The sequence below is a fragment of the Macaca fascicularis genome, chromosome 4 (assembly GCF_037993035.2).
Source record: "Macaca fascicularis isolate 582-1 chromosome 4, T2T-MFA8v1.1".
Lineage (NCBI taxonomy): Eukaryota > Metazoa > Chordata > Mammalia > Primates > Cercopithecidae > Macaca > Macaca fascicularis.
Genome location: NC_088378.1, coordinates 102,722,223 through 102,735,010, shown reverse-complemented (window position 1 = coordinate 102,735,010; position 12,788 = coordinate 102,722,223). Strand labels below are relative to the sequence as shown.

Genomic DNA, 12,788 nt, shown 5'->3' with positions numbered 1-12,788 from the left:
AGGTTGTTCTAAATCTCTGTCATTCTTCTTAACATCCTTACATTCTTAGCACACCCCATTTCACTGAAAAGATCAGGGCACAACAGCCTGGATTCTTTCAACTTTACACCCTGTGCCTCAGAATTTCTTGATTAATTGTCCTTTCCTCTTGCCTAAAAACAAACTATACTTGGTTCTATTATCTCTCCTCTGCAAAACCTTGCTCTTCTCTCTCCAAGCTCTGCATTTTTCCTCTCCCCAGCTTCCCCTTCATAATTCATCATTGCTACCACATTCCTTTCTTCCTCTGGCAAAGTGGCTTTCTGTGCTTCTCTTTTGGTCTGTGATCTCATGCTTGTTACAGAGTGGCTGGGGGCAGGAACTCTTTCATTATTGAGGGACTTTTCATGTCAAAGAAAAAAGCATATCTTGTGCTAAACGATTAACGTCAAACATTACAGGCTGTTTTCAGACACTGCAAACCTTGTGGTTCAGGAGATGGAACACTATATGTGGTTGAGCTGTGAATATTCACCCAGGAAGCCATTTATTTGCTCCTGAAATTGCTTTTTATACTTTTGCCATTTAGTTTGGTGTCACAGCAAGTTCACCTAAATTATTTACATTTCAAGTCACATTTGAGTTTTTCTTTTAGTGCTTGTGAATTGCTTTAAGGAATGGAGCAAGATTTAAGTGAAATTGTAATATCCATGACATTTCTCAGTAATAAGGTGAAAACTGTGTAATTCCATTTGCAAGCCACGTTTAGAAAGTGTATCTTGAACAAGGATTGAAGTTTATTGTCATGATAATGGCTTTCAAAGAGTAATAGATAAAACTCTTATCGCTGGAAAGGACTTGATGATGTACTCTATCCCTTAGAAATTAATTCTATATAGTTGAGTTAATGTCGATAGTCAATTTAGAATAAACAGTTTTAATATATAGAACACTATGAGTTACTTTTTATTTTAATTTGGAAATTGAGGAAACAGCCCAGGTTTCAGGGTTTGAACTATAGTGTGATAAAGCACTAATTGATAGCTCAAGAAAGTAAAATACACTTTTATTAAAAATCTAAGCTGAACATCTTTTTGTTATCTTCAACCTGACTTTTTCCCGTTTTGTTGTTCTTAAATGAATAAATACTCAGAATCAAAATCATTATAGCTTTTAAAATAATTTTACTTAAAAGAAAAAGAAAAATTGCCAATCTGAATAGAAGTTGAATGACACTGCTTTATGTGCTTTTGGTAATAAATATGTATTCTTTGTTCTCACACATTTTTAGTCATTAAGTGAATTTTACAGTATTGCTTTAAAAGGGATAAGGTATCATTTTATTTCTGTCAAAATAATACATGCTAGGTATTTTAATCATGCATTTTGTTTAAAATATATACCAAAATCAATGAAAAAGGCCAAAGCATGCCTTTATAAAAATAAGTACGTATATATAAACATCGTTTTTTAATTTTTAATTCATTAATTGGCTTTACAATAATTTTAAACACCATAGTAATATAATCGTCAAAATATGGATACATACGTTTTCAGATATTGTTATATCTGAGAGAACATGTTTTTATCCATATTTAAGCCATTTATATTTAATCAGATGTATAATTAATGAAGCATTCTCCATCTTATATTGTTTTAATTTTTTTTGTCTACTTAGATTAACCTCAAAAGGCAGCCTTCTTCTGTTGTTTTTGGCATAGTCTTGCTTATTAGAGTAAAATTATGAACATTGTAAAAACATAGAGGCCTACAATATTTCTTCTTGAAGGCAAGCACTTGAAGCTTCCCTGTATTCATCATCCTAATTACAGTCACTCATTCAAGCAACATACCTTTATTGAGCTCTTGCTCTCTATGCAGCTATGTTGTAGGCACTCGAGATAGAGCTCTATAAAACAAAACAAAACAAAAACAAAACAAAAAGCAAGCAAAAAAAACAGAGACAGGAATCTCTGCCCTTGGTGGAACATACAAGAGGTTTATTACGTTAGAGCAACACCAATTAGCCTTTTAAAACCACATGGCATTCACATTTGCAATAATAACTTGTCAGTTTGATTTGAATTCCATTTCAATAATTGCGTGATGGGTTCTCTTCTTTGAAATTACTGTCATGTATGAGTAACCAGGTTTTCCTTGGACAAATGTGTTGGTATCAAAGTTAATGTGAACCTGCTGACTGAAGATCTTTTTTGGCCCTAATGTTTTAGGGTTCTCCCAACATGTCTTTCTAGAAGGGGACACGCAGCCCCAAGAGCAACTGATCAGCCAGTCATTAGGGGAAAACATCCTGCTCGCTCAAGGTCGAGTGAGCACTCTAGTGTCAGAACACTGTGTTCTATGCACCACCTTGTCCCTGGAGGGTCGGCGCCACCTTCTCCGCTTCTGACAAGGTCGCTATTCAGTGTCCCCCTCAGCATTCATGTCCTGCCTCCGGGTGTTGGTGTGGTGTTGTACCTTCCTGAGCACTCGAAGCTTTCACTCATTTTGACACCATAACTTTTAATCCTTTCTTTGTGACACTTAAATCTCTCCCACATCCTCTTTTACTTGCATCTATCTTCACTGTGCTGGTGGTATTCTATAGTTTCTGCCAATTAGCTCTCATTGAAAATTAAATTTGGCTGTGTTATGTCCTTTCATCTGTTTGTGGCATATTCATATATAATTTTTTTAATTATGTGAAATTTTTATGATAAATTACCTGGAATTAAATGTGTGCTTACTTTAGAAAGCATAAGAGGAAATTTTAAGAATCTTTTATATGTGTTCATTAAAGTGTTAGAATGTGTTAAAGTTCTTTAGTTTGAAAAGTGTTTAAATGCCAACAGATGGAAGTCCGCATAATCCTGGGCAGTAATAATACATCTGCACACTTCTCAAATTTTTATTTGTAATTTTAATGCTAGCACCAGTGTATTTCATAACATGTGTCCAGGATTATTTTAAGTATCTTTCAAATTTGTTCCTATTTAGAAATAAAGTACAAGTGAGTGGTAATTTATAAAAGTCTGCAGCTAGAATTCTTATCAGTTATAAATAATTCTATAGTCTAGATCAACTTAAGAGTAGCAGTTTAGGCAACAGCCTTTCTTACCTCGCTTATACATATTGTTAAGATCCAGAGGCTGTAATTAGATATATTTGGTTCAGTAATGCCGAAACTGAATAACTTGCCCAGGTAGAACAACTTAATAGAAAGTTAATGAAAAGAAGTGAATTGGATTCTGCTCAGTTTAAGAATTCATTATGTAGAACTGTGTGTGGTGCACATTGCCCTATCTCATTTAACCCCTTTTTGTAATATTCCATTTATACATATCATAAAAAGTGTTTGATTCTGCTCCCATTGGCCCAGTGAGGGGGGTTATGTCTATTTTAATAGTAACAGAAAGGAGGAAAAGATTTTTGTCAGACCACGTTGGAATTTCATTATTTCATGCCCACTTTGCTTTTTGCCTGCAGAATGCACCGACAGAGAAGTCCAACACAATCTCCTCCAGCAGACACATCGTTCAGCAGTCGTAGGGGAAGACAGCTCCCACAAGTGCCAGTGAGAAGCGGCAGTATAGAACAAGGTATCCGATAAAGAGAGATCATTGTCCAAAAATCTTGGATTTGAGAACCTCCTCTATTTATACCCCTTTTATTAAATGAATAGTATTTTGATTATATATAGTTTGCTGAATCCTAAAAATTTAATTTTCTTACAGTCTTTATCCCCAACACCTAGTGACAGTGGTTCATGGCATGCACACAGTTTTTGCTGAGTGAGTTTTGCTGGATGAATTAATTTTAGATGGTCGTTTAACAGAAGGGATGGAGGCCTAGAAACATCTTATTCCAAAGGGACAAAGGAAGAAAATAAAATTTTAAAATCACAGTACAATATGGCATTTTATGTATTAAAAGAATATTTTACCTTTAAAATATGTTTTAAAAATTAAACTTAATCATTCTAAATCCTTTACTATTTTTTTCGTTTAACTTGATTAGCAGTAGCCTATATTTTAATATAAGTTTGATGATGAAAAAAATGACAGAACACATGTTTTAGTGTCTTCAGCAATTCATATTGCTTAAAGATTTTCTTATTTTATGCATATATTATTGCTTCATTTTCTGAGCAACAAAGGAGGAGAGAGAGAGAGAGAGAATGTATACAGTCTGATTTTAGTAGAAACTAAATTCTCTAAACTACCTGAGCTAGATGATTTAGACACTAGGTTAAAGTAGTATTCTTCATGTGACCCAAAGTGCTATCACATATCTTAGTAGGTGAAATGATTTGTATCATTATTTTTTAATCACATATTTTAAATCAGGGATTTGGTAAGCAATTTACTAAAATAATTTCTACTTTGGGATTGTAATATAAATGTAATAGAATCATTTTTAAGATATTTATTAAAAACCTTCATCCCTGTGAAACAACTGAAAGGTTAACACTTTGATTATTTTTTTCAGCAGTGTTATTGTTGCTGATGGAAAACTTGCATTTCATTTTATATTGAGGGTACAGGGGTATTTGTTTTTCTCACTTAACTGAAGTTCTTTACTGAATGTATCACAGAAATGTTAAAGATCTCAGAAGGTAAATGCATTGTTTCAAAGACTGATGTGGCATAGATTGCCATGCAGGATACTTGATTATAGGAAAATTAGTGTAGATTTTTAAAGGTATCAACTTATTAATAGAGTAACACTGGTGTGATAAACTCTTGAGTTTATATTTTTAAAAATACATTCTATTGATGCTCCATGCTTTAGTTTTCAGGGTTGCTAAAAGGGTTTTCATTTAGTGAACCATGAAAATATGATGCGTTGTGAAACTCTGACTTTCTTTTTTAAAATAGCAGTTAATTCATTGGAATTATTAATTGACATGTTTAACATTTTTCCTCTCCTCTCTGGGAACATTTTAAAATTATTCATAATTAATCTGGCAATAACCCAGATGAAATTGTTTTAAAATTTATTTTTTAAAACAAAAGTTGGTGTTTATTTAACGTATCTATTCATGAGCTCCTGTTGCACAACTGAAAGAACTACAAATGTGGGTGTTTAGTTACAAAGTCGGTGTTACCGATCATATTTTACTAAAGATTGATATTCTAAAACTCGTGTGCTCCTAAAATTCTTTGCATTTCCTCCAGTTGCAAATAAAATATTTGATGGGTTCAAAAGCATATAAGGGTACTGCATATAACTCTCCTATAGTGAGATTGTGGTTACATTATTTCATTATTTCTGTATAAATAAGAATTGCTTCCACAAAATCAGTTATATTGTACATTGGATTTTGGTTTTTTTAAAAAGCTCATGTTCTATTGTTAATATCAATGTTACTGTTTATGATATTCCTATTCACAGTTGTCTTTCAGAGAAATCATCAATTTGTAAGGATTGAATTAAGGTGGGAAGAAGGGAATGACTACATTGGTGGAGTTATTTTGATATTTAATATGACAAATACACTAATAAACATTTTGGTTATTTGAGTTTCCTGAAATATATGATCCTTAGAGTTATATACGTACAGCTTTTAAAAAATGTGACAACAAGCGTGTATTTTATATATATAAATGTCCTATAAATAAAAGAGACCTGGTGTTTTTTAATGATATAAATATGTGCTTTGGGACTTTTGGTAAATGATCATACTGTCTGCCGTCATCTTTTTATGATTCTATTTCAAAATGAACAGTCCACATGACAGCTTTGTTTGTCCTAAAATATGTTTATAAAAGTAAATTTTGATTTGATGTATGAGTTAGATAAGATTTAGCATGTTCTATTTAAGATTGATTTTATTGTTGTTCTTAAGGCTATAGAATTATGTCATTTTATTCTTTTGATATTATTTGTTAAACTTTAGTTCCATCTCCCATGAAGATTAATGCTGACCACAGTCTATTACAATTGATTAAGCCCCTACTGCACTTAACTTCCTTCCCTTTTTTTTTTTTATTTTTAACAAAGGGTGGTTTTCTGTTTAGAAAATAATTTGATAAACAGCTGATTGGTAAGAACAAATATTTCAAATGGTTTAGATTACTAGATACTGATACTCCTTCTTGAGGCACTTATAAAATAATTTTATTCATACACAGTTTCTGGGTACAGTTATCTACATTACTGATTTTGGAATGTATGCCGGGACAATTTGACTGTTTCACCAAGAGTATGTTTTTTGTTTTTTTGGTTTTTTTTTTTTTTTTTGTAAATCAAATATACTACTCTCTATTTATACCATAAAGGCAGTAGCTCTTAAAGGCTAACATACATGAAAAGACATGTTTACTCAATTTTTGAAAAGGTGTTTTAAAGTTTATTTTAAAAATTTAGAATGCTAGCCTGTTTGCTACATGGAGCCTGATTATGTTAAAGTAGATTTAGGGGAAAAACAAAGAGGTGATCACAATACAGATTTTTGAGGTAGAGTACTTGAAAAAGTAGCCTTATAATTTAAGTAACTCTAATGGTATGTGATAATTGAAAGCAAAGACTTCCACAACATTTTTCTGGTTATATTTCAACACGATATCCCAGCATATCCCTTATGTATAGTAAGGCTGAAGACAGCTTATTTGGTTGTATAAAAATGGATTTCTGAAACCAACCAGTAACTTTTTTTGTGCTCAACTGGATCTGTTAAAGAAGTATTTAGAGACCATTCACAAACTAACAGTAAATGATGTGTTAGTTATGTTTTATATCTTCCATTATTATATCACCTACCTAAAACTCCAGTGATATTCCTCCTCAGGAATATAGAAACAGGCCATTAGTCCTCTGTAAATAGTACAAAATGAAGAGGTGGATATAAAGCCTTAAAAAATGTCTAAGAAGTATAGTCTCTACAAAACAACTAATTTTACTTTGGTGTATTTTAATGTAATTAATTTGAGAAGAAAGAAAGGATTACTTAAATTAGAATTTTCTTTCATGTGGAAAGTGTTACAGAATAGTTTCCATGGTGCAAAGAAAGTGTAAAAATGGAGTTCATTTTTTATTTATCAGATAAAAAAATAAATTTCATTTTATCATATGAGACTTTATCATATGAACTTTCATTTTTGAAATGATAAAAATTTTTGTTACGAAAATTAAGTATGCTTTTAAATACTTTTCCAACAAAAATCACAATGGATTTGAGATGCTTTAATAAAATTGGTACTGAAATTTTATACAGCTCTTAAAAGGAAAGAAAAAATAATACAGAATATATTTTTCAAATGCCAAACATACTAATTTCCCAATGTTTTTGTTTCATTTTAAATCTTTAAATTGCTGTATTCATTCTTTCTTTGATTAATTTTAGTACCATATTTGGGAACTCATGGTTTTTCATTGCAATTTATCATGTCACATTATATGTTATGCATTTTAATTATTCATGCCATTGTGTTAATTTACATTTCCATGTCTAACTATAAATTTGCTGATTTCTTTCTTTTGTTTCCATCATTATGTGCATTTAATTCATTGAAGAACAAGAAAAATATAACTCTTCCACAAAAGGTAAATATTAACATAACTTTTTAACCATTTAATATTGTTACTTTTAAAAATAATAATATACAAGAGTTATATAACGGTATTTATTGAAATAATGAGCAAAATTAACAGGTAGCTATTTTCCTGAAATGACTTTGTAGTGTATTTGATATTAATTATTTCATATTCTATGTTTACATCAAAGAGATTACTTTAAAATTAATGTTTTTTTAAAAAAAAATATTTAAAATTAATGTTGTTTTTTTTTTTTTAATTTATCTACACTGACAACTAGAAAACAACTCTCCTTGGAAAATGACATTTTCTTTGTTTCTGTTTGTTTGCATTCCCCTGCTCTCATAGATAAAAGATTTAATTCTTCTATTCAGGGTGATACCTGGTAAAAGTAGAAAATCTCTGGATTTTACTTTCCAGATAACAGTAACCTTAGTGAATGTTCTGGCCCTGGCTGCAGTCATACATCTGAGAAGCTGCTGCCTAAATGTTACTTTGGTTTGCCTCAATACTGTTAAAATACCCATTAATTTTATCTTTCTGAGAGTCATAGGAGAGGAAAACCATTCAGCACTTTTGGTCTTTGCACTTGAATTTCAAATAGGTTGCAGGATTCCCCCCACAGTCATATGCTGCCCACACCATTTTCTGTTCAGAGTTGCTGTTGGCCTGATGATTAACTATTTGAACATACATTTTCAGCTTAATGTGATAAGGTTAATTATATTTAATAATTGTGTAATTCTGTATAATTTAATAAAAATACATTTTCTCAATATTTGAAAGTGGACTAACGATTGAATTAATTTGTTGTCCATAGTAATAACAAATTAACGCAAAGCTAGTTCTGAAAATAGCATCATTCCTATTTTATGAATAAGGAAACAAGTTTAGAAAGATTATGACATTTGCCCAAACTGCTCTTCAGTAGTAGACTACAAACCCAGATCTTTTTACTTTTGGCCTTTTCCACTACATGTTGGTGTATCCTATTTTAGTAAGTACAAATCCCAAATATATTATTTCTCACTCTTAGTGTATCTAGTTATGTGTTATGTATCTCAGTATTACAAAGAGAACATTTTCAGTTACATATTTAATCTGTATTTATAAAAATGTATTTAACAATATTTATATTCAGGCACTATACATACATATTATTCTGGCATAGTGTCTGATATATTAGGCAATACATATATTAATTAAAAATTTAAAAATTCAATGAGATCAAGATGTTTTGGCCATAGATTTTGCATAGATTTCTAGCCATCCTGCATTTTTACATCAGATATTGGAAACACAACATTAGATTCAGTAGTACAAGAATGACCAATGTAATTTTACTTAAGTGCAGAAGAATGTAGTTGGATTTGCAAGATAAATTTTAGTGTGCTAAAAGTATTAGATTCATATTAGAAACGGCCATGACCTAATTCCTTTATCCAAAAGAAAGAAAAATATAATAATTCTTCATTTAGAGCTCTTTCCATATATATTACTAGGAAAAGCTGTACTTAGCTAAATAAAACAAAACAAAATCCATAAGTATAACCTAAAGTCTGCATGAAATATGCACATTTAGGGCCTCTCTGCAGAGCATGTCAATTTATGTTTTTATACACTCAGTGTGTCCTGGCTGAGAGGTGTCATCACCCTTCCAAGCATTCCTTGGAAACAGGATGTATAAATGCCTCACAGAATAGACCTCATTTTTAGAAACAACCAAAGAAGCACATCCCAAAATGCATTCAGCAAGGTATAGGTCAGAAAAAGGATGCTGCGCCTCTCCTTAGGGATTTAAGATGGCGCAGTTTAGCCACTGAACATGGCTCTCAAAACCTTGAAAGGATAGAAGCAAGCTCAAGAAATTTCATTGAAATCATATTTTAAGCTCACACAGACCAAAAGAAAGGAAAAATTCACAGCATAGAAATCCCACTTCTGTGAGCTGAAGTTTATCTTTACTGGGATCTCTCTTATTAGAGAATTCAGGTTATCGTGAGTAAATCCCGGATAAATGAAGACGAGTACGCAAGATAAGGGGTTCATTAGTCACGGTTTGTTTTTGATTAACTGTAGATGAACTTGTAGGACAACCAGTGGTTCCAGTTTGTCAGGGACTGAGAGTTTTCCCAAGATGCAAGACTTTCAGTGCTAAAACTGGGACACTTCTAAGCAAACAAGAATGGTTGGTTATCCTATAGGGAACCAGTCTATTAATTTTCCAGCATATGTTTGTAAAGTCACATAAAGAGAAGTGTAAAATACTGAAAACATTACTAATGGTAGATAGGCTATATTGAGCACTTACTATATGTCAGTGACTCTACTAAAAGTGTTACATATTTATCTCATTATATTTTCACAACAACCTGAGATCTGACTATTACTATGCTTATTTTCCTGCTGAAAAGTTAAAAGTTAGATTAAAAACTTGGCCCCTTGTCAGTCAGTATTTCATTTTATAAATGATAGAATAGGAAACGAGACAGAAATCCCTCTCCAGGGAACTTGTTCTCATCCACTTTGCTCTGTAGGCTCTTCAACATTCAGACAGCATTTACTGAGTACCTGCTTTGCATGCATCACCACATAATTATAGTAACACATATACAACTGCAAGGAAGGTTTTTTTCACCCCATTTTATTGAAATCGAGGGAAAGAGGTTAAGTTGAATGCCAAAGGTAACAAAGCTGCTGTGAGGCAAAACCAGATTTTGAATCCACAGCCCATGTTCTGTGCCCCACACAATGTTCCTGTAACAATCACCACTCAACACTGGGATTTTGGAGAGGCCCACTTAGTTTTTCCTCCCTTTCCTTATTGATTCAGTTTTGCATCTCTCAGTTAAACCTTCTACATTTGGCCTGCTCCTCCAATTGCCATACAGATAACAAATCCTTTGGCTTGAAAGTTAACAAAGTTAACAAAGATAACACATCCTTTGGCTTGAAAAGTTAACCAAGGAACTATAAATGTTCATAGTACTTTGTTTACATTTTAACTCCCTCTTTTATGTTGACAGCTTAAAGACCATATCATTTTAGTCTTCACAAACTGCTTTATAGGCCTATTTTAAATTATTCATTCTAAAAGTAAGCCAATTTTTCCCTCTCTGCTACATTTCTTGGACAGTTTTAAAGAGCCCATGAATGTAGTTTGGGGGCATCGAAATAATGATATAAGAAGATCAAAACTGAACCAGAAATTAAATGACTTCAAGGTGAGAAAAAATGTTATTGTCATAATAAATTTATGATTTATATGCCTTTAGATAGAATTTTTTAAATGCATTAAGTTCTTGGCTCTTGGGAGCAATTTTGAATCATAACAAAACACATCATATTATCTTTTCTACAAATATGAATTTCCTTTATCGTAATGGTGTGTAATTTATACACATGGAAAATGAAAGGCAATTAAAGTAAGTAAATTATTTATAGGAATAAATAAATAGCATTTTGGTCCTTTTTGCTTCTCTGTTTCACTAATAAAATATGTAATAATTATTGTAACTAGATCTTAGAGATTGTAACTAGATCATTAGGATTGTCTCTAATCAACTATATTTTTAAGTACCAGGTTTCTTTAATAAGTTCTCTAATAAGTTAACTTTGCTTTCCTTCTTTAAATGTCAGTAAGAACAGTTTGAATGCTAGGTTATGCAAACTATATTTTCCGCAAAACTTATGAGCATTAACTTTGGTGGAATTCAAGTAAAGAAGTGAAAAATATTAATTCTGGTAATTTTTGTACAGTTGTATAAATAAAAATTAAGCACATTTCAATAGCGTGCTGTGGTTGTGAAACACTCTAAGAACAAATTATGTACTCTTTTTAAAATAAGTAAACCAATTTTTGCATTTTTCAGAATCAGCATTCTTTTAACTGTCATTAAGTAGCAAAGGTCTCAGTTTTATTTACATTTTTATTATTAGTGGTAGATGCATATTGGGCCAGGTGAATCATTTTCTGTTATTGTGTGTTAAGATTTTGAAAATACAAGTTTCTTAATATTCCTGGGCATTGCTTCTCCTGAACACTTATTATGAATCTTTAAGAATATTTACTCATAATATTTAGAGCTCTATTAGGAAAAGTAATTTATCTATTTCTTTTTTTTTTTTTTGGCATAATCTCATGAGTATATTGTCATTCTAGCCTTCTCTTTAAACTTCAGGAATCCAGAGGGATTTTCTAATCCAGAATTAGAAAAATTCAGAAGTAATGCTTTTGACCCTGTTTTCCCATTTGGTGATTCAGATGTGTTTATTTATAGTATCACAGGCTTTTAAAGCTTCAAAGGCTTTAACACATATTAACCAAGACGCAACTTGGAAGAGAGACCTAATTGAGGGAGAATGGATGTCTAACCATGAACGGGCTCTTTGATATATTTTCTCTGAAGTTGTATATGTTCCCCAAATATTGTAAAACACAGGAAAAGACTTTCAAAAATCAAATTTGAATTTAGCAGAATTGTGCCAATCAAGTCTTTCAGGATAGATTCTGGATCCATTAGTATTATTGGAGTAATGAGAAATTATGGCTAAATATTTTAGATATCACTTGGTATAAACAACATGACTTCCTCTGTGATTGGTTTTGTTATCCCCCAAAGAAGGCTTAATTACACAGGTTGCTTTTTATAAAAATTGTATTTGAAGCACATCTTATGGGAGATAGTGTTCACTCTCAAAACCTAAACATGCTTTTAAAAGCTGTTTAACTTTGTGTAACCCTAAAGGACAAGGTATATAACAAATTTTTTTATAAGAGCCTGACTTTCTTACTTGTCAGTGACTAGTATTTTCAGTGATACTCTGGGAATTGGCAGTTTTTACATTGAGAAATTATGTCTGGAGTTGGACATCCTGAGCTTCAATTTAGATAGTTCAATGGGCATAAGTACGCTAAAACAGGAGATGGTCTTGTAGTTTTGGCTGCAGTGAGACTTGAGTGATTATATATACAAATTGCCTCTTTCGCCAATGCCAATGTTCAATTTCACTTATCTAAACATAGGAACTTTGCTTTAAAAGTCCATAAGGCAATGTGGTATTTTCACTTATGTGTTATTCACTTATTGCATTTTCTGCTTCTCATGCTGGTAGATGTATGTTTCATTGGTAGATGATGGGTAGATGTTTATTTTATTGGTAGATGCTGGGTAGATGTTCTTTTATTGTTTACATTATTATAACATAATCCTTAACATCCAAGAGAATTATATAAGACAAAAAGGGAGACTACTTGGAACATTTTTACACTT

General features: G+C 31.8%; 1 protein-coding gene across 50 annotated transcripts in view; it reads left to right on the top strand.

The window, feature by feature from the left end:
- Nucleotides 1–12,788, top strand: part of RIMS1 (regulating synaptic membrane exocytosis 1) — a 493,077-nt gene that overhangs the window by 377,181 nt on the left and 103,108 nt on the right. For 28 of the 50 annotated variants that reach the window (XM_015449223.4, XM_074037683.1, XM_005552575.5 and 25 more), the window contains one exon: nt 3,466–3,578. In XM_015449223.4, the coding sequence (XP_015304709.1) occupies nt 3,466–3,578 (113 nt within the window). Of the gene's footprint in view, nt 1–2,210; nt 2,394–3,465; nt 3,579–7,494; nt 7,525–12,788 lie in introns of all 50 variants that reach the window. The other 22 variants (XM_074037680.1, XM_074037678.1, XM_074037676.1 and 19 more) reach the window with 3 other exon arrangements.